The following is a 27,801-nucleotide window of genomic DNA, read 5'->3' as shown; positions in this document are numbered from 1 at the left end:
GATTGTGAAAAGAGTGCTTCTTTATTAACTGTAGCACTGCAACGGTTCCTCTTTTTCCCTCTCCGGGTAATTTCCCTTCATAATATAGATTTTTGGGTCAGATCGCGTTATTTATAAATGTGTCGTAACCCTCCACCACCCGACACAGCCAAACAGTAAAAAAATGCGTCACGTTTTCAAAGGACAAATTAATTGACTTCTTTAGCCCACCCGGTGTGCTGAAGAGAGAATCAACAGCATTTTAAAATTTGAGTACGACGTTTCGCTGATAATTACAATCAGCTTCATCGGGCAAGAATGGTGAAGCTCTCCTGTTGCTTCCGGTCTTAAATAGAGCATCAGGGTGACTTCATCATTTAATTCAATTCAATCTGGTACAGTGATTCGAGGCAAGCAGGGGGAGGGTATTGCAATTATATAATAACGCCATGGATGAGGCGTCTCTCTCCGGTCCACCGGCGAGGTTCGCTGCGCTCCCCCGGTCTCGCTGGCGGCGTGCCGAAGAGAAGAGGCAAGCGTCACTGGGGAACCCGGCACGTGGTCGGTGGCGAAGAGAGGAGATGACAAGCAGCGACCTAGTCCGGACCGCAGGTTCCCTACACCGACCGAGTTCTCCCCTGCTTATATTTTCCCCTGGCGGAGCTAGGCTCCGCCTCTAGCCATGCCCCCTCGTGGAACCTTCCCGATGGTTCCCGAAGCATCTCGACTCTGCCCGTCACCTTTGGCCCAGATGTCATTCCCTCTTAGGACTGGATGCCGATTACATAAGTGCCTGTACCCAGTTATCCTCTGGCACCCACTGGATGGCGCTCTCTCATTACAGGTGTTTAAAACTGTACCGCACAAGAAGGTTTGAGTGGGCGCCTTGCATCATAACTTGTCCCCACGGCGTGCATGAACTGGTGGATGTTAAGACTTTGGCTACGGGAAGCTCTAATCGCCCACCCTGCGCTTGTAGGGCTTCTCGCCCGTGCGTGTGTACGCTGGTGGGACTTTAGACTATCGCTACGCAAGAAACTCTTACTGCACAAGCTGCACTTGAATGACTTCTCGCCCGTGTGCATGCACTCGTGGACCTTCAGGTGGTAATTTTTCACGAAGGTCTGGTTGCACACCGTGCACTTGTATGGCTTCTCTCCCGTGTGTTTGCGCTGGTGGGTCTTTAGGCTATCGCTGCGCAGGAAGCTTTTGCTGCACAGCTCGCACTTGTACGGCTTCTTGCCCGTGTGCGTATGCTGGTGGGCTTTCAAATTGCGACTGCGCGAGAAACTCTGACTGCACAGACTGCATTGGTAGGGCTTCTCACCCGTGTGCGTGCGCTGGTGCGCCTTCAGGTGGGACGACTGGGTGAAGGAATGGTCGCACATCTTGCAGCGGAATGGTTTCTCGCCCGTGTGCATCCGCTGGTGGTACTTGAGAAGGCAGTTCTGCGCAAAACGCTTATCGCATACTGCGCACTGGTAAGGCTTCTTCACCGCTGCCACGTCTACTCCCTTGTTCAGGGAACCGGACGTTGTGGGCCACTGTGCGCAGGACTGGAAATCAAATGGTTCGTGATTTTCAAAGGCAAAACCTTGCTCGTCACTTGGCAGAAAAGCGTTTCTGTTCGGCATCTCTTCCTCGGAGCAATGGCCGCTGAACGCCTCAGTTGAACACTTGGTGCTGTGAGACCTGTCAAATACGTCGGTGTTGTCTTGCGTTTCGTTGTCCATTCGCTGCTGCTGATTCACTTGTTGGTGAGTGCCAATCTTGGTGGAGTTTTCCACACATATTCCCAGCCCTTGAAACGAGGTCTCCTCTTGATGGACGAATCTTGGAAAATCTTCAATAGTATTTTTACCTATAGTGCGAATACAAGACAAATACTCCATCAATAAGACAACCAAAATTAAATTCGGCTTGTAAGAAGATACATCTAAATGGGACTGGGCCCTTGGACTGTACCCAGGAGCAATGGACATCATAACAGATATAATTACCGAAGTGTAATGGAATGTTACCTAAATTATTTATTTATTACCTAGAAATATCCTGAATGGCTCTCGAGAAAACAGTCAAGATCAGAATTGTCCTAATCTAGAATGCTGGTTCAGTTCCTTTTGAGTATTCTTTTGGGTTTGGGAAGATATAGGAGTGCCTGGAAAACAAGCTGAAAATGTATATACATGCCTTAGTCAATCGACTGCTGGATGAAGGCCTCACCACACTCTCAACCATGGAAAGTTGTTTGACCATACTTGGTCTGTGTTAGTTGATAAAGGGAGGATATTTAGGATTGGTTCAGATGTTATTTGCCACTGATTCTTCTCATCCAGTTGTGACCCGTCCAGGTATCAACCAGGTTAAGACCTGCTGAGCTTCCAAGATCCAAACGAGATTTGGCAAATTTAGGGTGATTTGGTCATAGGCAATATGAATGGTGCCGTGGTGGTAAGATGTTAACTACCTCTTCTGGTATACAGTACATGGGTTCAATCCCCACCCTGACAACTGTATATTTGGAGTTTGCATGTTCTCCCCTTGGTCGTGTGGATTTTTCTCCGGGTCCTCCAGTTTTTCCCTCCACATTTAGAATCAACGTGCATTTAAGAGTATTTTGGCTGCTATAAATTTCCATGTGATAACCCACTTAGTTTAGCTATAATATTTGGCCAGGTCGCTTCTAACAAAGCGCTACATAGCTCAGTGAGGCCTTACCTGGTAAAATAATATTTTTTATAGAATGTGTGGTCAGTGATGATAATCCAGCTCTACCATCAAAGGGCTCCGTCTTTAAATGACGTAGCACCGTGATGGGGTCCGAATCCTCCACGCTTGATGTTGGCCTCTCTCCATCGTAATCTGGTAAAAAGTTCCAAAAAACATCGCACCGTTCTACATGAATTCGCCGTAATATAGTCCCATCGCTGATCTAGTCGCTGAAACTCTGGTTTCGAGACCTATTTGTCCAATCTGAACAAATGTCTGCGGCCTCTGAAAAAAATAACACCCTCCTACAAAAAAGCGTGGCGATGCATGTTTGGAATAACACAATACAGAAACAGGAACTCTTGGATTAAGAGAAAAGGCACATTAGAAACAATGTCCATCTAAAAAGTGGGCTAGGGAAAGTTGCTGTGCGACAGAGGATATCCAATGGACGAGACTGGTGACAGCATGGAACCCAGATAAACATGCCTGAGAGTGTTGGTATATGCTGTACCAGTTAAAAACGGAAGATCATAAAGCTTACAGTGTTTAAAGGCCTTATTGAAGAATCTGCTAGCCAAGCAGATGATTTATGGTGTTTTTTTTTTGGTTAGTGCAGCCTTACCTGCACTTGCCTCTTCTTTAATCATTTGTAATGTCTGCCTTGGGCTGATGACTTCTCTCTGCCAGTCTGCATTCCCCCCAGCCTCATCTGCGAAGATTCAAGAACACGACAGTGACATCTTAGAAAGGTAACCCAAACAGGTGATATTATTTATATGCCACTAAAAATTGATAGATACATACAGACAGGTTACACGTTAGGCACTTAACATTTCCCCATCCCCCCTTGCAGATGCAGCCAGTTTATCCTCATATTGAGGATGAATTACCCCTTGATAATTTACACTGGAAAATAAAATGCAATACACTGTCTAGAAAGTAGTATTTTGTTAAGAGCATGGGGATCGAGGGGATAGTGAGTGAATTGTTAAGTTAATTGTGTGAACATGATACGTAATTTTTTTTTAATGAAAAGCAGATCATCGTGTGTTTGAATGAAGCCAGGATGTTACCGAATGTGGGTTACCCCACATTCAGAATTGACTTAAGGACAGTGAGTCAGCTGCACAGATGACTGGCGGGAAGCGAGTTGCAGACAATAACGGGAGCAGAGAAGAATGAGTGACCTCTCAATGAGGGACGGTTGACTGCAATTTCTAAGTCTGGCTGTGGCAGAAATATGCATTTTAGAAATCTACCACTGCAATATTATTTACACATGGCTTATCTTAAACATTTATGATAGGATAATCAGTATGCCACATGAGCATTCACGAAGCACCTCCGCGAACTGAACGACTTTACCATGAGCCGCATCTTCATCTGTATCGTCAACCACATTGTCCTCAGGAGAAATCAAATGCGAATCCACATCGACAGCTCCGACATTGTCCATGGTTCCTAGCCTCCGCACGGACAGCAGCAGCTCCCGGCTCAAGCCACTGAACAGTGCGAGCAGCACGTCCACCAGGCCTCCCAGCGTGACGTTGCGAGGGGAGGACGTGACGGCGGCGGTGGCATCGTCCCAGCGCGGCGTCCCGTCGTCGTGTTGCTCGGCGCCCCGCAGGGCCTTCACCACCTGCCGCAGCACGGCGTAGAAGCCGAAGGGCAGGCGGTCGCGCGCCGTGGCCAGCAGCTCGGCCCGCACGAGGCCGTCCCCGACGCAGGCGCACAGGACCCCGTAGTCCCGGATGCCCAGCTCCGAGTCCATGGCCCGGGCCACCTCCGTGTTCACGCCCTGCGCCTCCAGCCATGCCGGGAAGTTCCCGCTCAGCTCCAGCACCGGGGTGGCCACCGCGCACGCCATTCTAGTGGGGCTTGGTACACGGGCAGCAATTTTATCAAAAATACTTTTACCACATAGACTCATACAAAACAAACAACCTTTCAGCTGCAAAGTGAATTAATTTTTCATTTTAAATGTGGACACTATTCTTTCGCGATTCTGGCATACGGGAGTTACATAAGATTGTGGGGAGTAACCCAAACACCACGATGTCTTCCCCGAGGTGTTCAGAGCTTTGTGGCCAGATCACAGTGATTCACCATGGGTGAGTGTTGTGGGTTGTAAAGCTTTAAGGTATTCCCGAGTCATGTTTCATAGATGTGGTACAAGTTTCAGGCTTCATGTCATACAGAAACACTGGCCTGCCATCAACAGTGAACATTTAATTTAAAAAAGATGTACTGTATAGCACAGTATTTTGTGATGCTGCACTGACAGTGGTACACAAGCACAAATAAAACAATTACCTTAACATGTCAATAGCACCGCCTTAAAATTAAATTATATAATAGGCGACGTTTTGGGCAAATGACCCTTCCGTTTAACACAGAGGTTTTCGCGAGCAATATCCACAGAGGTTTTTGGGTTAGATCGCGTAAAATATAAATTCGTCGTTAAATCCGAAACCACCCGACACAGCCCATTATAGTAAGGTTTGTCACGTAAACAAAACATGCCAATTCCTTACTAGTTCAGCCTGATGCTAGTTGTAATTACTAGCGCAACAACGTACTCGAATTGTCAATGTTGTGGGTTTTACTCTCCAACAACATCGGTGTGCTGAACTAGCAACGAATTGGCGTGTTCTGTTTACGTGACAAACCTTTACTTATTGTCTGTGTCGGGTGGTGGCGGGTTTAACGACACATTTATATTTACGCGATCTAACCCCAAAAACCTCTTATGGACCCTTCCTCAGCGGCCTGTGTGCTTGTGAAGGGCCATCGCCCGAAACGTCGCCTATTGTATACTGTCATGTAGGTCCCATGAAATTAACACCCTTGTGTTTTTAATAACTTGCACTTTATTAACACAACAGCACACGCACGTGTGTAGTAAAACGCGTGAAAATTTAATTTAAATTCACAATCCTGCGTTACTACTAACATATAGAAGGGCCAGAGTTTGCACTGTTGACCAGAGTATTACAATGGGACGACTTCAACACTCAACGCGGCCCGTCGTTACATGTACAGCCGTGATTAATTCGTAATTAATTCGCTTACTTAATAAGGGGGTTAAGTTTCCCAGTAAACTCACTTTTGATGCTTGCGTTCTGCAGCCGACGATGTTGATGATACTGGTTGAATATCGCCGTTTTACGCCGCTGCTGTTAGCCGATGATGTTGTTACTTTCCGTACCTGATGTTGTTGTTGTTAACGATGCTGTTGTTGTCGACGATGATGATGTTGGAAGCCGCGGTCTCGGAATGGTACAAAACGGAGGCCAAGATGCCCGCTGCTGCTTCTTCTTCACGCACCAGGCGCCGTTCCCAGACCCAGCGAAGTTAGGGAACGCGGCAATTTGACCACAACTGCACAGGCGGCACTCTTGACGCGCCGGATGTTGCGAGTTTCCCTTTGGAGCCGTACATAAATGACGTCACGCGATTTTGGACGATTTTTGACCCCCCCCCCTCGTCGCACAAAGTCAGACCCCCCCCCCCTCAAATGACGCCACAAAGCTCTGCCCCCCCCCCCCCCCATTTTTTAAAACATGCTTCAAATCGCTTTAAGCTATTGTCATTGTAGTGCGTATTTAATGTGGCGCTACACTCTGATGTTGTAGGATAATTTTTTTTAAAAAGTCTATTTAATTAATTAGAACGTGTTGTCTGTTTATTTTAAGTTGCGCATTTTGATGTGACGTCACATTTCTCAACCCCCCCCACGTCACAGTCACAAATGTCTGACCCCACCCCCTAGGTGCGTGACGTCATTTATGGACGGCCCCTTTGCTATTCGGTGAAGGGCTTTCCCCCCCCCACCGACACCACCATGCCGTGTTGGCCACGTGGGGTTGTTTGACCATAGTTCAGAACGTTGGTCACAGTGGGTTGGAGGAGGAAGGATTGGGGGGTGGGGATTGTTCAGGACCGGCTCCAATATCTCTCGCCAAATGATTGTTCAGCCGTGGATGGAAGTTGGCCGGATTCATAACACAGGGAGGAGGCTGAACCATGTCGGTGACGGTCAAACTGACGAGCACACAGCCTATTAATCTACATTAATAACATTTTCGTAACTTTAATTTGGCCAAAGCAAATAAAAACTATATTTTTGTTGGTATACCATCAACTCACTGCACATGAGAAGCCGGTTTAACCATGGGCTGTTGCTGCTGCCCAGACTTGAACCCAGATTCTCAGCGGTTGCTAGCCGTCACCTTACTACTTTAGCAGTCTACAATTTTTTATGACTAACAAAAAAAAGTTACAACCGGTACAAACATGTCAGTTAAAGTCTTTATTTAACACGCGGCTAAATAATCTAAACCTGGACATAAAATTTACATACTTTCTTTTTGTGGCTATTTTTTCAGAAGCGACCTGGCCACAAATGATAGCTCAACAGTGGCTTATCATGTGGAAATTTATAGTAGCCAAATACTCAAAACTGATGTTTCTAAATGTAGAGGGGAAAACTGGAGGACCCGGAAAAAAATCCACACGACCACAGGAAGATACGCAAACGCCAAATACACAGGCGGTCACCGTCGGAATCGAACCCACGACCTCCTGCATACCAGGCGAGGGAGTTAACATCTCACCACTGCAGCGCCCTTCCCAAACACTATAAGATTTTAACACAATGGCTTTCACAACCAATGAGTCATAAGAGATATTTGGTTAATATCGCGTAAAATGTGTTGTACACTCTCTTCCAACCGACACAGACAATAAATGCGTCACGTGAACATGCCACTGAGTGCTTCTAGACACCGGTGTGTTGGAGAGCTACCCATAACATTTAACAATTTGCAACGTTTCACTGGCAGTTACAACCAGCATTTTCAGTCAGTTTTCGCTGCGTGATAATCCTGTGTAAGGTGGAGTTTTTAACGACTCTCATTTTACTTGCACGATCTGACCCATGAAATCAATTGAATCAAAATGTTTGCATAAAAAATTCATTTTCTTAAAAACTGTTGTATTTAACCTGCAATTATCAATATCAAAGAGATGAATCTGCTACTTGTACTCAATGTAAAAAAACTGGATCAGCCAGGTCAAATCCCCCAAAAACGGAGGCGCACGCCAGACAGAGGACTCCGAGCTGAGATCTCCTCAGCCCATCATCTGACAGACCCCTGGAGGGCCTTGAATTCTGGGGAGAGAGATTACACATACGCTTCTAGAGTGCACGGGACGTTATCAAGGAGAGACAACTTTCTGTTGTCAAACACCCCCCTCTCAGTCACAAAAGTAAAAATTCTGGACTTCCAAATGTGTGATCATACCCCAGTCCTTACACAATTGGTATTGGACCCGAAGGAGTGGATGCACAGGACATGGGCCCCAGACGGAGGCCTGCTTAGGGATAAACGGTTGAAAAGATAACATAGGAAAGTTGAAAATAGGGTCGCTAATGGAAAAGTAACACTTTCCCGTTTCAAGACGTCTGCAAGTTGTAGGGTGGGTTCCATTTGCCTCCGAGGGATTCTTGGAACGCGGAAGCGGGTCAGCGTAAATTTTATTTCGAGGCATAGCACCATTGTTTTTAAAAGACATTGTAGTCAACGCAGAGAACTACAGGAACACGACCGCACTCAGTTTGGCTAGTGCCAAACTGTGCCACACGCCCTCCTGCATGGCGTTGGGGGAGCCTCGGTACTGATAAAGTTATTTTAGTTTTTCTTCCGGTTTTGTTTTGATGATGTACACGTATGTCATGGGAATGGAATCGGAATAAAAGGTGACGACATACACGTACGTCATCGGAATGGGAAAGGGTTAAGTGCGTAACCTCCCACATCGCCTTTGCCCACCTCATAGAGGTCCTTATAGCAAGGGGTGCGTGGCTCAGGAAAGTAAGGGGACAGAGGCTCCTCGATAACTACTATTAAGACACTCCCAAGGTAAGGAGACGTGGGGTTGAGCTCTGTCGAGCAAGAGAGGAGCTAGATAATATTTCTAACGATCAGCCCTCCTGGCCGTTTGAGGGCCCATTTCACGACCCCTCCCACGTCACTGGTGGGATACATGCGAGAATGGTTAATGTGGGAGCAAATTGCAAATGGGCCAATCCCCAACCAGACATGGACCCAGATTTAGAAATCCACCTCCCAAAGGGCAAAAATGCTTCCACATGAGAACTGTCCAAATCAAACTCTTACATGGGGCCTACAAACAACCAGAGGAGGGCTAAGTTTGGTGCAGCCTCATGTCCGAATGACCCCCCCCAAGATATATTACACAATTACAAACGTGCTTTACGCTCATGTCCGACTATTGCTGAGCTCTATGAACATATAATGGTGGTTTTCAATAAGATTAACAATACATCTTGTCAATATCGGTATGGAAACTACCCCGTTGAGCCTAAGAGAAGCGGGGCTGACACGAGCATAGAAAGCTTTGTTCAGGACTTTCCATATATCGGGCCAGGAAAACCATATTGAGTACGTGAAATAATCACCAACTCCCCTCCCATACTCAATGGCTGAATTCATTAGGCCCAATCTAAATCCTGTAGAATGAGAGCTTTAAGCTCAAACGGAAAAACCCAGAATCAACCAAGAATGGTAATGTCCAGCCAACCCTCACTCCCCGCCCACAGAAAATCTCCCCCCTCCTCCCACCACCTGCTCTGAAGAGTTCACTGTGGGAGTTATACCTTATACCACCGATGCCCCGAGAACCAACACCCGGAACATCAATATATGGTGTGAGGGAGGATGTGAACTCAAATGTACTTGTGAAAATAAAACTGCATCGGCTGACAAATGGGCTCAATTCTTGGGGGTTGTCAGAGGAATAGCTTTGCAGTGTGCAAGCAGTGCAACTGCACAAAGGCCAATGGGGCAGAAAGGGCCCAGGTTTGAGGCTACAAAGAGGCAAGGGTGATTGAGACAGAGGTTCCCATTTCTCTTCTTTCACTACGCCACAGGGGCTGGTACTCAAGAAAGTCAAGAATTTGACGCACTTTGTTCAATTACCATCACTGTCCACAGTGTTTGCGCTCGTGGACTTTCAAGTGGTGACTACATATGAAGGTCGCATTGCACGTCTTGCACTGGTAAGGCCTCAAGCCTGTGTGCGTGCGCTCGTGAACCTTTAAATGATGACTACGCATAAAACTTCTCGTGCACACTTTGCACTGGTACGGCCGTAAGCCTGTGTGCGTGCGCACGTGCATTTGCAAGTGATCGTTACGGAAGAAGCTGCTGTCGCAAATCTTGCACTGGTAAGGCCTCCACTCCGAGTGTAAATGCATGTGGTCCGTGAGCATCGATTTGTATGCGAAGCTTTGATCACAGAACTTGCACGGGTGCGTCTCCTCTTCCTCCTCCTCCTCATGCATCTGCTCATGGGCCCCAAATTCGGAAGACTGGGGATAAGAAAGGTCGCACATGGAGTGAATCATCTTCTCCTCACCCGTGTGCACACGCTGGTGGGTCAGAAATTGGTATTTCCGTGCAAACTTCTTGTTGCACACTGTGCACTCAAAGGGCTTCTTTTCGGATTTTTCATTCACGTTTCTCATCGAACTAGATCTTGAAGATTTCGGTTCATCATGCTGGAGCTCTAACGGCATATCCTTGTCATTCAAGGGAGTAAAATTATGATTCAGGTTCTCCTGGCTTTCAGAAGTGTGTTGTGTATCAGCTGGCATGTGCGTGTTCACTTTGCACGAAGACATTTCTTCAGCGTCGGCGATGATTTGTATTTCGTCACCAGTCTGCTGCTCCAGCTGCTGTTGGTGGATCTGTGGATCTTCCTTAACGTGTTCGAGGTTTGATTTTCTCTCGACGAGCGAGAGCACGCCTGTGATGGCGAGTCCTGCATCACCTTTGATTTTATTTTGAGATATAGAAAAAACAATAAAAACCAAGTTAGTTATGGTATGGGGGATTTCAGTTGTTAAAAATCAGACCTCAGCAAAGACATTGCCACTCTTTCAATGTAGCCTGATCTCACACCCTTGACTTGATGCTGTGGGTCAAAATGTATCACTGTGGTGATCTGCCATGTTGGTGATGTAGACATTCAGTCAGCATATGTGGAAAAACTGGATAGAGAAATTCACAAACACTTGAATTGGGGATTAGAAAAAATGTCTATTTTTCTAATGTAAATGTATGGCCCTTTGTCAAATCCACTCCTGGATGAGGACCTCCTATGGTATGTGCGTCTTGGTGATTATTGACCATACTTCACCACAATGGTCAGTGTGGGTTGAAGGCAGGCAGCATAGACGATGAAGTACGATATATTTTACTGCACTTCCCTTTTATTACATGTGGGGGTCAACTGAAAGTGGTTCCATAAAAATTGAAGGTCCTGTAAACTTGCATCCTTTGCTCTGTATGCTGTAATTTGACCTTGTTGTGACTGTTTCAGATTAGCACTACTTCCTCTCGTTTGTCTGGCAGTGAGGTCACATGAAACATGTTGAAATGTATTGTTGCAATCCTGATTCACCTTCACAGCAATTCAGTCTTTAATTTGTGCGATATACGCTCTGGGTCAGAATTTCCCATGTCCATACGTGTGTTCCTTTCACCTACCGAGTCAAAAGTTACAGTATCAACACGATCAAACCACTGAAGTGGCCGAAGCTATTTGTTCATAACACATTCTCCAAACAAATTGAACCATGAATCAACAGTCAAGACAGCTGTATAAGCCACTATCCTAAACCTCACTTATTTTCCCGTGCAATTTAAATGCAGTTGTACGTTGAATTTTTTCTGCACCATCAGTAGCCAACCGTGCTGAATCTGTTGGGTGAAACAGAACAATTTAAATGTTTAAATATAGATCATTATGTAAGGTTTACCTCTGAAGTGCTCCGTTTTAATCGTGTGCAATGTCTCGTTGGGGCCATCCTCTTCTCTTTCCGAGTTTTGGTTCTCTCCAACCTCATCTGGGGAAATTCAAGAACACAGCATCAATTACAAGAATAGGTTTTCCCCTTTTTTCTGGAAACAAAACAGGTGTTAAGATGTTAAAACACCAAACTGAAACCTTTTACAAGGAATCATGTCTGCATTACCCACAATACTTGTGGTCAGAATGCAAACAAAAAACATACTCTGATAATATATGCATTGTCTTTGAAACTGATTGGTCCACACCAGAGACAGCTTTCTTTGGAGCCTAGTCTCAAAAGGTGTTACCTTTTGATGAAGCAGCATCAGTCAGGTTCAAGGCTACATCTTCAGATGTCCATATAGCCAAAACTCTATACCCTTCTACAACATTAAAACATTTTCTCATTGTGCTATCTACATCAGGTCATGGGATGAATACTCCATTTGGGACGTAGATCTAGAATCCTACTTGATAAGTATGACAATGTAAAGAGATGCGCCTAGTTCTAAGAATGTAAATTTACCATTGATGTTGCAATCATCAATTTCATGCATTGCACCGTCCTCCAGGGTGACTGCCGTAGTAGGTGAAGGGGAATACTCGGTGCACACTTCATTGCCATCCATGCCTCCCAGCCTCTGCACACACAACTGCAGCTCCCGGCTCAAGCCACTGAACAGTGTGAGGAGCACATCCACAAGGCCTCCCAGCGTCACGTCGCCCGGATAGGAGGGGGCGCCGGTGGCAGCGTCCCAGTGCGGCGTCTCAGGGTCGTGGGGCTCGGCACCCTGCAGGGCCTTCACCACCTGCCGCAGCACGGCGTAGAAGCCAAAGGGCAGGCGGTCGCGCGCCGTGGCCAGCAGCTCGGCCCGCACGAGGCCGTCCCTGACACAGGCACGCAGGACCCCGTAGTCCCGGATGCCCAGCTCCGAGTTCATGGCCCGGGCCACCTCCTCGTTCACGCCCTGCGCCTCCAGCCACGCCGGGAAGTCCCCGCTCGGCTCCAGCAATGGGGTGGCCACTGCACACGCCATCCTGATGAGATGTGCAATACATTCATTGGACACCGACATAAGTTTTAACAGTTACAATGCGCAGTTTTCATTTGCCTCCAAAATGCATTTGCATTAGAGACACCATTGCTTCACAAAACCAATGATTAGAAAATGTGAATGCATTTGCTGGTGGGAAGAAACCCTGTTAACGAATAACCCTACTGCTACCAATGATTTGATGAATACAGTTGTCACGATTTGGGATTGAGATTTAATTCGAACAAATGGCCGTGAATCCTACAGTGATTGGAAAAAGGGCTAAATATGTGTACGCACAAATTATTTAAAAAATATATTAAACAATAGTCATCAGTGATGATTAGCCATATAATCTGCGCCCTGCGGCAGTCCTACTGCCGCTCGCATTCGTCAATGATAACATTTGCCATTAAAGAGAATTGAAAAGAGCACATAGATAATTACCTATTTTCCCCACATATAACCCACGGGGTATACCACTTTTTACAAACAAAACAAGACCCTGCGGGGTATATGGAGGTGCGGGCTATCTGAAATTTGTTTAACACAAAACGCTATTTTTGCGGGGTCTATGCGTCTGCGGGTTATATGCAGGAAAATACGATAATCTATGTGCCTTCTATTGACAATGTACAGCATGCAACTGTGTGCACTATATGCACATGCATTAATAGAGCAAAAAAATACGATTAAAACGAGACGAAAGAGAATGGGATTCTTGAACCGAATTGCGACCCTGAATCTTGACAATTACTCGAATCGGCAGTAAGCCCCTTCCTGCAAAAACTTGATAGGGCCCTTCTGAGTGTTGAGACGCAGTGAGGCTTTCCTGGGTAAACAAGTGTGGTTGATACTAATGAAGGGTCATAGCCCGAAACGTGGCCTATATCGCTTCCTTCTAAGGCGGTGAGCGATGTGCCATGGGCAAATGTGTTGAGCGATTGCAATTCGTGCTTATTGCGCCATGTCCAACGCAGCACCACAAGACAAATGGATTGGGTGCAACTTAACAGTCAACGTTGTACAAGCTACCCAACCAAAGACGCAGAGTAAACAACATTTGAATTCAACACCGCCACAATGTCTCCCACCGATGTCAAGCGCTTTCCCAGCCAGAAGTCACCTGTTGTCATCAATTACCGACTCGGCCATTAAGACTTCAGTGGCCTTATCGATAGATGGATTTTCCTGGATTTTTCTGTTTGCGCATAATCACTTTAAGTAGTTTTCTTGTTCATGCTTTTGTTTTTTGTTTGTTGCGGTTGCACCCGATTCAAGAGCCGAATGGCTCACAGGGTTATACCAAATAAATGCAACTGAAAACTGAAATCTCTCCCTGTGCAATACGAACATGTATGCTGTACAACCCTTATTGTCAAATCCACTACTGGATGACGGCCTCCACGCGCTCCGCAGGTCACGGGGAGGGGTTATTGATCATACTTCACCACGTTGGTCAATGTAAGTTTGGCGAAGGTGGAAAAGCACGTGCGACTTGGGAGCACAGAACAATGGGATGTGGGTGCTGCTCTGCCCACCACTCACACGTTGTTCCACTTACGGCCCCTTGCAGCCTGTAATACCGATTATGCACGGTGGTTACCCATCAAAGCTCTCAACCAGGCTCAACAGAATGCTTTTAAGCATCCGAGATCTGACGTGCGCTGTAATTCGTGGTCACAAGACGACACTTTTCATGTTGTCGTTGTGTATATTAAAAAAAACCGGAACGCAATGAACCCAACACGCTCACACGAAAACACGGGTATTCATCCAGCAGTGGACCGAACAAAGAGCTGTCCCCATTCGTATTATCATTTATTTCACGGCTATACATTTAAGAAACAAAACTAACCGACGCAAACACGTGCTTTGTATAGGAACCTTTGTCCCAACTTGCAAGTGAGCGGACGAGAGACCGCTCCCCTATTGCCTCTCCACTGCTGGATGAGTGCCCCCCCCCCCCCAGCGTCGCACCGTGCCGCTCGTAAATGGGTCAAGGGTGGTCGTGCGGACATACTTCACCACGCTGGTCAATGCAGGCTTCTTGACGGGTGGGCGAAGCAACCAGGATCACGGTTTTTGTTTGTTCTCCTCGGAGGCTGTGCGTGTAAAGATCTCGCTATATCGCCAGCGACGTTCGCTAGCCACGCGATAAATCCCAACTCCGATGGTGATGATGGTTGTGGTGATGATGGTGGTGGTGGCCCACGATTTTCCAAGTGCAAAGTGCACCCCACCAACCAAACCGCAGCGTTACCGCTCCAACCACCGAATACGATTGAAGTTGTTCTTTTAAAGCTGGCGGAGAGAGAAGGGGGGGGGGAGAGGTTGGGGAGATGCAGGGGGGGGGGGTAGAGCAAGTTTATAAAAGAAACAAAGTTCGCTAAAATTGGCTGCTTGCTACTGCCGTGTGTGTGTGTGGTGGTGGCGTACGTTCGCTGTGGGCCGCAGTAGCCAGGGGAATGCGGATGGCGAACTCCAAAAATAGCGACGACTTCGCCTCCTCCTCCTCCCTTCTTCTTAACGAATGAAAGAGGGGGCTAAGGGACCGCGGCGATTTGCACGCGGGGAAACGGGCGGGGAGGGAATTTAAAAGAGATGTGAACTAATTTCGATTTAAAGCTTTCGTGACTGCAATGGATTCATATGCTTGGTTATTTCGGTAAAGTCACGTAGAAGGGAGATAATACAATAATAAAAGTAAATATGCACTACATTTACTATTATTATTTTTTATTTCCCTTCTACGTGACTTTACCGAAAGAACCAAGAATAAGATGTAAACAAATTAAAGGATATTATTTTTGCACGGGGACGTTGTTGTTGTTGTTTCCAGTGTTAATGTGCATAGCTGTCAGCCCATAACGATTTGACCCCTACGACACTATACACTACTATATACTACGTTACTGTACACGACTACACCGTACACTACATTACCATACACTACACTATACACTACATTGCTATACACTACACTATATCATACCTGTCAATCCATACGGTTTATCCGTATTCTATTACAGGGAAATTGAGTGTTCAGGTCCATACGGCGTACAGCCGTTTCAATACGGACAAAAAATTTGATTGACAGGTATGATATATTGGGGCCTACGCAAAAACATAGGTCAAGCCTTCGAGAGCCACTCTATCGTGGGTATTCTGGCTTACTCTTTCACGCTTTGTGTATTATCGATATTAGGCTCACGATTCAATGCATTGAATCTCGTGTAAGAATCAGTTTTCCATTTGTATCATCAGCAAATAAACCGATTAATGAAATGTTGATTCGTATTGATTGGATGCAATGGTTTCACGTGATCCCTGAAACCACAAGATGCTGCCTAGGTTCACAAGGGTGGTAATTATTATTATTGAATCGAATGATGACATTCATGTAGGTCATGTAAATTTGTAACAAAAATCGAACGCAGAAGATTCCTATATTTAATCTTCCACGAAACTCATGGTCCATCCTAAACCGCATCAGTACAAACCTTGGCAGATGCAGATACCCGATTTACAATAATCGAAAATTAAACTCTCCCATGTTCTACTGTGGTAATCCAGAACAGACCGTACAACGTAAAACGATGCGATGCCCGATCCACGAATACGAAGGAGACATCACTCCGCTGCTCCTGACGCGGTTGTCTGCCTTGACCACCTGAATGTGAAATTGGAGTTGTTGCTCTGCATCTAATGAAGAGGTCATGGGGATTGTTAGAGGTTACATTGTCACAGACCAGTCAGTGGGGGTTTGTGAAAGGTGCACCGAGGAGACTGCTCAGGATATCACTTGCTACTGATGTTAGCTGTGGCCGGAATCAAACCCAGGTGGCTGAGTTCATGGCGTAGCACACTAAACCATTGTTCCACCAATCCATCCCCAATAATTCACTGGGATTCATTTGTTACTGTATTTGCTGATGTGAGTGCATGCACACTACTCCGAATTAGTTGAGGGGAAAACTAAACTGCATTCACAACCAGTGTATTTTAGAACTGAGTCACTTGAAGTCGTTCGTAACGTACATTGTCACGGATGGCTACGTACGGTGCAAAAGAAGTTCAACATACATACAAATCGTGCGTATGAGTATTGAGAGTCAGTGTCGATGCCGCAGGCATAATTGCATAAGGAAATTACATCAAGTCGGCCAAATTAAAACATTAAAGATCCTAACAGTAACGGGAGAAATATCCCAAGCCACCCCAGAAAGGCTGCCTTGTGAAGGAAGTCATTGGCACAGATCACGAGACTTGTAAGGAAGCGCTTAACAACGCTCAAACGGAAGACAAAATATTTATAAAAGTGTTTCTTAAATATCTTAGCAGCTTCTATCTCAATGTGTGAAAATTGCAATGAATTTTGTCAGTGTTTGGTGACGAAAAAAGTACTCGTGTCATTCCAAAACAATCAGCCATTCAAGTGTCACGCAATCATAGTTTGGAGATAAAACTCCTTTATTTAAAATTCCATTGCTTAAAAATGTCATTGTGTTGAATTAGTAACGTTAAAATATTAACAATCAGTAAAATACACTGTTCATCACCACCACCACCACCGGTACAAGCGTAACTCCACAACTATTGTTAATCTTCTTGGTTCTTTCGGTAAAGTCACGTAGAAGGGAAATAATAAAATAATAAAAATAAAACATAATAAAATACAATTCTCACGTTTCGGCCACAACCCACGCAGCCGTCCTCGGGTGAAGAACAGGTATGTCGGAAAGACGCTGTCTTTCCGACAGACCTGTTATGTTTTATTTTTATTATTTTATTATTTCCCTACTACGTGACTTTACCGAAAGAACCAATTAGATGAATCCCTGCAGTCACGAAAGCTTTAAATCGAAACTATTGTTAATTTAACTTGTGTAAACTTCTGTAGAAACATGCGTGGTCTTCGAGGTTAGGGTGGGTGTTGAACATTTGTTCCCTCAATCTTCCGAATCCCTACGGGATTTATGCAAGAGGAATACGTACATTTCCGTGAGAACATAGAAAAACATGGTTTAAAACACAGCTACCACATTTTCCCACCTCCGGCTGGCGTTTCCCACTGCAGAGGCATCTTGCTTTCATCAAATTCTCTCCACCGCGTCTTAAAGTGTTTTCTCATATAGACTTTTAACATACTGTTAGCGAACACCTATTAAGGCCGACACAGCACATCATATACACAGGCAAGTTAAATAAGTGTGTAAAAAACCCACTTTCTCACACACGCAAATGGACGTTCCAACGAAAAGGAACAGATATCAGTAACTACATATATGCATTCATACACTTGCACAACTAAATACAAAATCACACGTTATTTTAAAAAATGCACCACTGACATATACCTGGCTGAATGGACGGAACGATTGCCTCATGGTGCCATTCTTCTTCTGTGAACAAGGGCCTGCGTCGATATCTTCAACGTGCTGACATCGCTTCCCGTGGGTGTTCCTGCAAGTTTCTACATAATATTCACTTGCACAGGGACTAAATGCAACGCTAGCCATGCGACATCAAAATAGTTTTCCTGGCTGCCGATTGGCTGGTGTGTCGGAAGTGGTGACGAAATTCACAGCAACCACTGACGCGCGTCCATCGATGCGAACTAGCTGGGACTCGCACAGATACTCTGGGTTTGTTGCACGATGCAAATTTTTGGAGCCTAAGCAAAATTCTTGTCTGTACTCAAGGGCCCCTTGATGTCCACTATAAAATGTTGTGTTTTTGTCCTGGTTATCCTGTTGGCTCCCAGGACTATTATTGCATAGAAACTGGATGGTCACCACCCACAATAATAATCGGTTGTCCTGGGCCTGGCTGGACCTATCCGGGCACGTGCAGTTGCGCATCTGGAAAGATCTGGAACGGAATAGCTGCTTTAGAGTTAAACTCTGCTTATATCTTCCTGATTAAAATGTTATGGCATATTTTCAATTCCAGTGGATTATTTTATTAGACAAGAGCAAGTGTTCTGTTATTGCTAGGGCCTCGGCACTGTTAGACTGTACGTTGTGTTAGACCCAACCAGCCATGTTCCACAATGGCTGATTGAATGCAAACCTGGTGTTCCTTGATATTACATGTTTGGATCTGCAAGTTTGTCCCACGTAGTTTTTAATTCTGTCGATACACACCCTCTACCTGCGGTGCAGGCAGCTTGTCCTTACTAGAGGGCAGGAAGTTCAGCATGCCGAAGTGAAATAGATTGGCTACCACTGGGGAAAGCGAGGACTCCCATGGCAGTAATCTCTTATTGTTCGTAAAGCACTCAACGCCACGTGAAAAATTTAGCCTTTAAAGGATAACTCTGCGAGGTCAGGATAGTTCTTGTGTAGTCCTCTTAGCCCGAGTCCATTCCTCATGTTGTCCAACACCTAGACAGGGACTTTGGTGAACAGACACACATCACAGCTCACCAATAAGGCTCCTGGAACGATTCTTCTCCTGTAGTATTATTGTGGATTGTGCAGTTCTTCACGTGATAGTGTCTTGACAATGAAGGGCTGTATCCCTCTTGCCAAGTGTTGAGCCAATGGGTGCTTACAATGAGCTGCAATGGAACACGCAGTGGCCATCGGCAACAAACGCTGTTGGAGATCTGGAGGCCGTTGATGACCCCATAACTAAGGGTCCTGGTTTCCTTCTGAAATTAGTTGGTTGGGATCACTCATTTTTTATTTACTCTTCGTCCAATCAAGCCACTCCTCAATCTTGTTCAAATGAAAGCTGTAAAATCTTGACTTAATGCTTTTGTGACTGCAGGGATTCATTATTTGGGTCTTTCGGTAAAGACCCAAAGAATATGAAAGCTGTAGTTTGCCTATTCCTAAAATGCGGCCAAGAGGGTTTGTCCATCAGCTCACAGCATTGGCCACAAACTCCTTGCGGTAATTAATTCCTAACCGTCGGGGGGCAGACGTAAACACGAAGAATCAAGACACGCGCACACACACACACCTCACTGCTGTGAGTCATTTCCGACGTGCATGCGCTCGTGAACTTTCAAGTGATGGCTACGCATAAAACTGCTGGAGCACACCTTGCACTGGTACGGCCGGAAGCCAGTGTGGGTGCGCTCGTGCACCTGCAAGTGGTGGCTACGCAAGAAGCTGCTGTCGCACATCTTGCACCGGTAGGGCCTCTCGCCCGTGTGCGAGCGCTCGTGTGCCTTCAGCATCCCCGTCCGTGAAAAACTATGATTGCAAATCTTGCACTGGAACGGCCTCTGGCCCGTGTGCATGCGCTGGTGCGCCTTCAAGTGGTGGCTACGTGAGAAGCTGCGGGTGCACGTCGTGCACAGGTAGGGCTTCTCGCCCGTGTGCGTGCGCATGTGCGTCTTCAAGTGGCACGACTGCACGAAGGACTGATCACACGTCTTGCAGCGGTACGGTTTCTCGCCCGTGTGTATGCGTTGATGTTCAACCAGGTGCGAGTTCCACGTGAAGCTCTTGTTGCACACAGAGCACTGGTAAGGCTTCTTTTCCGCGCCGCTGTTAACGTTTGCTGTTAGAAAAACGGGAGGGCTTGTGTTTTTACTGAAAGGCTGCTGCTGCTGTTGCTCTAATGGTGTGTTGTCTTCAAAAATGTTTTGCCCATCATTTGGTAGATGGTCATTGATGCTCGGAGCCTCCACTCTCTCAGGAATGTGCTCTGTTGCCTTTATAAATCTGGTCACATGCACGGTGCTCTTGTCTTCAACTTCAGCATGGCTCTCTGTCTGCTCCTCAATCTGTGAAACTTTCACAACGTTCATGACGTCCAATCCCACCTCTTTACACAAGAATGGATCTTCGATGATGAATCCGGAGTGACCTTCACTGTTGTCTCTACCTACACAGAAAACAACAATGAAACCAACTTTACACAATTTTAAATTATTAAATCCGACGCCAAAGCACAGCTACAGGCTCACGAACAGTTTAGCATCACAATTACACGTCGTCAATTTGGCAACGGCATACATGAACTCTATCTTGAGGATGCAGCTTCAGCATTGGTGGCGGCTCACGCCTGTAATCCAGCACTGCAGAGGCAAGGGTGGGTGGATCACATACATGTTTATCAAAGTCCCTTCTCATGGATGTCGAGGTGCCATGCCCTGGCTTGCCAAAAGTATACGTGGAATCCATCCGCTCCAACGGTATGGGATAGAGTGTTGTCCACTTACAAGTATCGTTTTTTTATCTGGGTGCTCTGGTTTTCCTTCCACATGTTCACTCTTATGAAATGGTTGATAACATCTTAATAAATAGACCGCACAGCTTGGGCCATGGTTGGCAACAGCTCAACAGCTGGCTGCCTTCCTGTTTGTGGTTGCTTGCACATCAGGGTCGTCTCTCATCGACGAGGAGAAACTGTGCACAACTGCAAGTTGGAATTAATATTACAATCTAAGGCATGCAGTGTGTCAGTTGGTAATTGTTTCCAAGCTTGTGTAATAATCGTGTAGACCATAGAGCATTTTCGACAAGTTTACACATTATAAACAGAATTGTTGTTACCTTTATCAACCTCTGATTTTACTGGAAAAAATGTATGGTGGGGCTCCATGTCGTCCTTGTCTGGAGATGAGTTCTCTCCACCCTCATCTGGTCAAAACCACAAACACTCCGTCAAGGCAAAATTCTCAATCAAATATTGAAATACTTTAGATTTAAAGGGTTGCTTAATCTTTAACCAGCAGAGGTCACATCTATCATGCAATTTTTTTTATATCAATAAACATTGGAAGAGCAATAATTGACAATCATGCATTTTTAAGTTTGTACAACTTAGGAGCTTCGTCAATGGAAAGCATCTTACCATTTACTGCGTAATCATTCATTTCATGAATCTCATTGTCTAAAGGTGTTTCAGCCCCGGTGGCTGAAGGGGAACCAACAGCGCATGTTCCATTTTTGTCCATGTCTCCCAGCTTTTGTGCGGACAACAGCAGCTCCCGGCTCAAGCCGCTGAACAGGGCGAGCAGCACGTCCACCAGGCCTCCCAGTGTCACGTCACCAGGGGAGGAAGCGGCGTCGTCCCAGCGCGGCGTCCCAGCGTCGTGGTGCTCGTTACCCTGCAGGGCCTTCACCACCTGCCGCAGCACGGCGTAGAAGCCGAAGGGCAGGCGGTCGCGCGCCGTGGCCAGCAGCTCGGCCCGCACGAGGCCGTCCCCGACGCAGGCGCGCAGGACCCCGTAGTCCCGGATGCCCAGCTCCGAGTCCATGGCCCGGGCCACCTCCGCGTTCACGCCCTGCGCCTCAAGCCACGCCGGGAAGTCCCCACTCGGCTCCAGCAACGGGGTGGCCACTGCACACGCCATCCTGATGGGGTGCACAAGACAATGTTGGCCATAGCCCTAAATATTCTTTGCACTTTGGTGCATCTTAGGTAAGAAACATGTTTTATAGCTCTAAAGCTTAAATTTCTTCTGGAATGTATTTGCAATGTGAATACCATCCTTTTACAATTGATACATTCTTTTAAGCCTGAAGTCCCATTATTGAAAGGGTGTTTTATGCTATGTTCACAGTGGTGCATAAACACAAATAACACTTACGTCAATAACATTGCCCTAAAAGAAAAACATTTTGTAAAAGGCGACGATTTGAGCAATAACCTTCGTGAAACGTGCTGTGAAGAACATTAGCTGCTCTTATGTAGTTTCCTTGTAGGGCAATCTTATAGTTTAATGTGTTGTTATATTATTGCATGGGGTCGGCCTCTCCATAATTTGATTATTTTGATTGGATTTTCCTTTAAGCTCGGTTGGACATCCCTGATGTCACATCCACTATTGTTGTCAATACGGGCTATGTAAATCATACCATATGGCTTCCTCCCGTGCCCCATCTACATTGCGGTTGGATCTTCTATGCTTTTATGTCAACAGGTCCTCCTCCAGCAGGTGCACTGAACCGTTTTAGTTTAAATCAGGACATTTATTTATACTGGAGGAATCCAATGAGATATAAAGCTCTTTTCACAGATGTCCAGTAAGGGCAAGTCAGAACGTTACAACAAACAATGCATAAACACGATAGGTGTGCAAGGTATAGCAAAGGAAAACAAATTACTGCAAAGAATATTAAAATAAAACTAAACGACATCTTTTTGTTATTATCTAATAGCTCAGTGTTAAAGCTCGCTGAACTATTAGCTTCTTTTTCAGAAGCGAACTGGCCACAAATATCACGTAGAAATTTTTAGCAGCAGAATCATCTAAACGCATATTTAGATGATTCTTCGCTACGGACCCGGCGACCCGAGTTCGATTCCCGCTCACGGGCCACCAACACCAGTGACGATTATCTGAACTGGTCCTGGGCCACCCCTAGGTCGACTCGGCCTCGAGTAAGTACCATGGTGCGTGGTGCTGGCCACCCACCCCCTCGCGTGTCGTGCCATTCCTTAATATGTGCTGGCTAAAAACACTTTCCCCAAAAGTCTGTTAAGGCTACACGGGGATCTTTGTATAATAATATTCATTTTAAAAAGCTAGGCATTCTCAACACACAGCATCAGTCATGGTAAAAAAAAATATTTTACCATACTTTACCACACACTAGTCAGCGCAAGTTGAAGGATGGAACGGCATGACCGATACAGCTATCACTTGCGACTGATTGTTAGCTGGTAATCGAACTCGGGTCAATGGCGTCATAGAGCAGCGTTGCTAACCACTGCAACCACCGCTCCACCCACCACCGTTTGAAAATAATAAACAAATTTAGCCATTCATAATTTACTCTTGAATGAATGCCCTCTCTGGATGCACAACGACAAACTGCGATATCGCTTCACCGGTTGCACTGAACGCAATCGTGCATTTTTCTCTAGCACAGCGCGGTAACAACTGCACCACCGTTTCTCGCTAAGAAATGTTTAATCCCCCCCAAATTGGGAGGGTCACGCACGTGTAAGGGTCACGCAAGGATGGGCTGGCAGGGTTCAATTTGGGATAAAAAGCGGGAAAGCAGGAGGACGTGGTAGAGGACTGGTTCGGGGTGGCAGAGGAGGGAAGGTGTAGATAAACAAAACTATACACATTTATTTTGACCAGGTAAGGCCCCCCCACTAAGCGATGAAGCTCTGTTTTAGAAGCTACCCGACCATCACAAATGATAGCTCAACGAGTTGGCTTATCGTCACGTGGTCATTTATAGCGGTAGCCAAATAGTGCACTCAAAGTATGTTCCTAGATGTGGGTGGTGGGGGGTGGGGGGGGAACCACGGAGGACCCGGAGAACAACATCCACGCGACCACGGGGAGTGAGAGAGAAAGACACGCAAAACTCCAAATATACAGCAGCAGGCGTCAGGGTCGGGATCGAACCCACGAATCTCCTGTAAACCAAACGAGGCATTTAACGTCTCCTAGCCACAGCGGTGCACATGAGAAGATGCGGATGAACCAGACGGAATATTTTAGTATGGAGGAAGGAAACGGAGGGGGGGGGGTGTGGTTGAGAGTGGCGGTAAAGCTTCCTATGGAACAATAATGTAGCTTCTTCACCTTACCGGGACGACTCCCGTGGACTTTACTTTAAACAGGCAAACAACTGGCTGACACACAAAAGAAACTGCGGAAAACCAAACACACACGCGGCACACAAATACATTGGCGTACGAGCGATTTCCCAAAAAATTTTTTTTAAACATTAAAACTTTCAAAGCACAACTCGCTTCAAGACTTACGGTAATCGCGACAACCTCTTTGTGTGTATTTTTTTTTTAAACCGCGAGGACTTTAAGACCGGATTCCCCGCTTCCCCGGAATTAAACGCGATCGGCGGCAGGCGGCGGGGGGTGCTGACGAACACGTGTTTCCGCAACGCGCTACAGTCAGGGGGGAGGGACCGCGGCGATTTGCAAAAAATTGCAAGGGCGGTTTCAAATGTTGTTGCGGGATAACGACGTTTCGGGACTTTACCGAAAGAAGCAAAGAGTATGGATCCCTGCAGTCACGAAAACTTCAAATCTAGATTGTTGTTGCGGGGTTTAAAAAAAAAATGTTAACTCGAGCCAAACACACAACCGGTTTAGCGGTGGTTGGCAACGAATTGGCGCGTTCTGTTTACGTGACAAAGCCCCCCCCCCCCCTTATCACTAATTCATAATAATTTTTTTGTTTGGTTTAGATCGCGTAAATATGTGTCGTTAAAGCCGACGCCACCCGACACAGCCAATCAGTAAAGAGGGTTGTCACGTAAACAGAACGTGGCCAATTCGTTACTATTGTATACCAAAGAGTATGGATTCCTGCAGTTACGAAAGCTTCAAATCAAGGGTGACACCTGTCGGCCGGGACTGGTAATTACGATCGTAGCTGCATTACATGCCTTATTATAAAGGGGGCGTATCTGGGGTAAAGGTAGAAGGCGGAGTCAGTCGAGAAGCTCCGGGAACCAGCTCGAAGGTTCTGGAATGGGGGCGTGGAAAGAGGTGGAGCTTGGCCGCGCCGGGACAGATATAAAGGGGACCGACCAGAGGTTACGGGTCCTGGCTGCGTCGATGTTCGTCGTCATCTTTTCATCATCTCTTTGTCTCCGACCATGTGGCTGATCTTTTGAAGACTCGCTCCGTCGCTGCGCTGGTCAAACAGCTTGCATAGCGAAACCGGAGATGGGGCTACGTGTTAGGATCGCCTATGTGTAGCTGCGTTACACAATGTATCGCCCAGTGTGCTCTTAATAAATAAGAAGCCTTCTTCTACTCGACGTGTCTGAGAAGTCGCTCAATACACTAGTATAGCAGCACCGGTTGTGTGTTGGAGAGTAAACTCACAACAACTACTTTTCGAGTACGACGTTTCGCCACTAATTACAACTCGCATCATCAGGAAATCTAAATGTGTCGTTAAACCCGTCACCACCCGACACAGCCAATTAGTAAAGTTTGTCACGTAAACAGAACGTAGCCAATTCGTTACTCGTACAGCACACCGATGTGTTGGAGAGCAAATCCATAACATTTACAATCTGAGTACGACATTTCGCCAGTAATTACAACTAGCTTCATCAGGCAGACAACCATCATCATGCTGGACGGTCAAATCTGGCCAATTAGTAAGGGGTTTGTCACGTAAACAGAACGTGGTCAATTCGTTACTAGTACAGGACACCAGTTGTGTGTTGGAGTGTAAACCCACAACATTTGCAATCCGAGTACGTTTCGCTGGTAATTACAACGAGCATCATCAGGCGGACAGCCAGAAGGGTTTAACGACACATTCATATTTACGCGATCTCACCCCAAAAAAACCCGTATATTATGGACAATTGAAAGCCTGTAAATGTTGTTGCGGGTTTTACTCTCCAACACACAACTGGTTAGTGCTGTACTAGCAACGAATTGGCGTGTTCTGTTTACGTGACAAACCCCTTACTAATTGCCCGTGTCGGGATTGGGTGGCCAGCAACCACGCCCGGCCGCCTTTGTCTCCCCCATTGGCGATATTTGCTACACACCGCACTAGGTGCTCATTTGAGGCTGAGTCGACATACGGGGGAGGCCCAGGTCCGGGGGAATCGAACCCGGATTGCTGGGTTCGTAGCACAGCGTGCTAAACGCTACACTACCGCTCCCCACTGAAAAGAAGATACATATATACACACAGTAACAAGGCGACGTTTCGGGACATGGCCCTTCATAGCACATAGAGAGGGCCAATAGGTATTGCTGTATAGTGGATAAGAAGAAAGACCCAAAGTATGAATAAGAAGAGTTGAAGGCTGTACTGGGATGCTTTGGCCAAGAACAGTTGCATTGTATGTTTTGTATGTACCATGTTGAACTTCTCTCACACCGTACGTAGCAAATTGTGATAATCGGAGGTGCAGGGAGCGGGGGTGACAAGAAACCGAAGACAAAAAAGCAATTATCAAGAGATGAGTTATCCATGTAGATGACTTAAAAGTGCACCGGGTCTTCCAAATTGCTTTGGGGATGCGTGGAGATCGGATAACCCGGGGGGGAGGCAGGAAACAGTTTCGAGGCACAATCATTGTTTTCCTAAAGCGGTTGTTGTGGTGATCATAATTATTATTTTAATTTTTTTTAAAAAACGAGGCCCCCTGTGAGATCCCCCCCCCCCCGACAAGTGTCAACCACGGCGACCACGAGGATTTGCTTCTGCATCGAGGTCTATAATAAGGTAGGCACTGATAAGGGGTTGACAGGTATGCTATACACTATACACTACATTATTATACGCTACACTACTACACTACTATATATTATGGTACGCTACACTACTATACACTACATTATACCATACCCGTCAACCCATACGGTTTACCAGTATTCTTTTACAGGATAAATTTAGTTTTCAGGTTCATATGGCGTACAGCCGTTTCAATACGGGACATTTGTATTTGTGTTTCTCCCTTGTGATGGGACTTTGCAGGATGAACGTTGAGAAAAATCCACGCGACCACTGGGATAGAAAGAGACACCGCAAAGTCCAAATATACAGCAGCAGGCATCGTCAGGGTCGGCATTGAACCCACCACTCCTTCATACCAGGCGAGGTAGTTAACATCTACTCGCCAAAGTCCAAATACACAGCAGGCATCGTCCGGGTCGGGATCGACCCCACGACCTCCTGCACACCAGACGAGGTAGTCAACATCTCGCAACTGTGATGATGATGAGAGAGAGGGAGACACCGCAAACTCCAAATATACAGCAGCAGACATCATCAGGGTCGGGATCGGCCCTACGACCTCCTGCACACCAGGCGAGGTAGTCAACATCTTCTAGCCACCACTACTGCTACCCACCACGTTTCAGTTTAATTTATTTGGTATAGCCCTGTGAGCCATTCGACTCCTGAATCGGGTGCAACAGCAACAAACAAAAACATGAACAAGAAAACATCTTAAAGTGACTATGCGCAAACAGAAAAATCCAGGAAAAAACAGCAACATTTTCCTTAAAAAGCACCGTACACCAACGCTGTGTGCAAAAATCCCAGTGGGATGAAAGTCAAACATCAACAACCACAAGACAACTTAGATTAAAGCCATCAGTCTAACTCCGTACTACAACAAACATGGCCAAACCAAAAAACGTAGCACCCCACCCCCTCCTCCGCCCCAACAGCAGCCCTGTAGCAACCCGAGGTACACGGGTGGGGTCACCCATCCCAGGCGCGATCCAGGCCCTTGAAGGAATCCCGCAGCTTCACAGCTTTTGG

The 27,801-nt window shown here is 46.2% G+C and overlaps 2 protein-coding genes across 3 annotated transcripts; both read right to left on the bottom strand.

Annotated features, from left to right (window-relative positions):
- Positions 1-2: 2 nt before the first annotated feature.
- Positions 3-27,800, bottom strand: LOC144734630 (uncharacterized). The gene is made up of 9 exons (XM_078616902.1): positions 24,300-27,800; positions 21,423-21,925; positions 21,122-21,208; positions 19,583-20,450; positions 5,900-6,046; positions 4,057-4,568; positions 3,314-3,400; positions 2,698-2,841; positions 3-1,840 (listed from the first exon to the last, which is right to left on the bottom strand). Exons 2-9 carry the CDS (start codon positions 21,922-21,924, stop codon positions 828-830), a joined length of 3,360 nt encoding a protein of 1,119 aa, XP_078473028.1. The 5' UTR covers position 21,925; positions 24,300-27,800; the 3' UTR covers positions 3-827.
- On the bottom strand, positions 6,991-15,141 carry LOC144717302 (uncharacterized). 2 transcript variants are annotated; one of them, XM_078592770.1, is made up of 5 exons: positions 15,045-15,141; positions 14,629-14,909; positions 12,098-12,609; positions 11,540-11,626; positions 6,991-10,548 (listed from the first exon to the last, which is right to left on the bottom strand). In XM_078592770.1, exons 3-5 carry the CDS (start codon positions 12,606-12,608, stop codon positions 9,698-9,700), a joined length of 1,449 nt encoding a protein of 482 aa, XP_078448896.1. In that variant the 5' UTR covers position 12,609; positions 14,629-14,909; positions 15,045-15,141; the 3' UTR covers positions 6,991-9,697. The 2 variants fall into 2 exon arrangements, with proteins under 2 accessions (XP_078448896.1, XP_078448897.1); XM_078592771.1 differs by lacking the exon at positions 6,991-10,548 and adding an exon at positions 10,574-11,263.
- Position 27,801: the final 1 nt, after the last annotated feature.

The sequence above is a fragment of the Lampetra planeri genome, chromosome 3 (genome assembly GCF_965212315.1).
Source record: "Lampetra planeri chromosome 3, kcLamPlan1.2.h2, whole genome shotgun sequence".
In the NCBI taxonomy this organism is placed as follows: domain Eukaryota; kingdom Metazoa; phylum Chordata; class Hyperoartia; order Petromyzontiformes; family Petromyzontidae; genus Lampetra; species Lampetra planeri.
This window is presented reverse-complemented; position numbering and strand designations above follow the sequence as displayed.

Coding starts and splice junctions, on each gene's coding strand:
- LOC144717302 (XM_078592770.1), bottom strand. CDS start 12,608: ATGGCGTGTGCAGTGGCCACCCCATTGCTGGAGCCGAGCGGGGACTTC. Junction 11,627..12,097: donor TGATGATTGCAACATCAATG/GTAAATTTACAT, acceptor GAATTTCCCCAG/ATGAGGTTGGAGAGAACCAA. Junction 10,549..11,539: donor TAAAACGGAGCACTTCAGAG/GTAAACCTTACA, acceptor ATAAAATCAAAG/GTGATGCAGGACTCGCCATC.
- LOC144734630 (XM_078616902.1), bottom strand. CDS start 21,924: ATGGCGTGTGCAGTGGCCACCCCGTTGCTGGAGCCGAGTGGGGACTTC. Junction 6,047..19,582: donor GTCGGAAATGACTCACAGCA/GTGAGGTGTGTG, acceptor CCGCGTTCCCTA/ACTTCGCTGGGTCTGGGAAC. Junction 2,842..3,313: donor TAAAGAAGAGGCAAGTGCAG/GTAAGGCTGCAC, acceptor ACTTTTTACCAG/ATTACGATGGAGAGAGGCCA.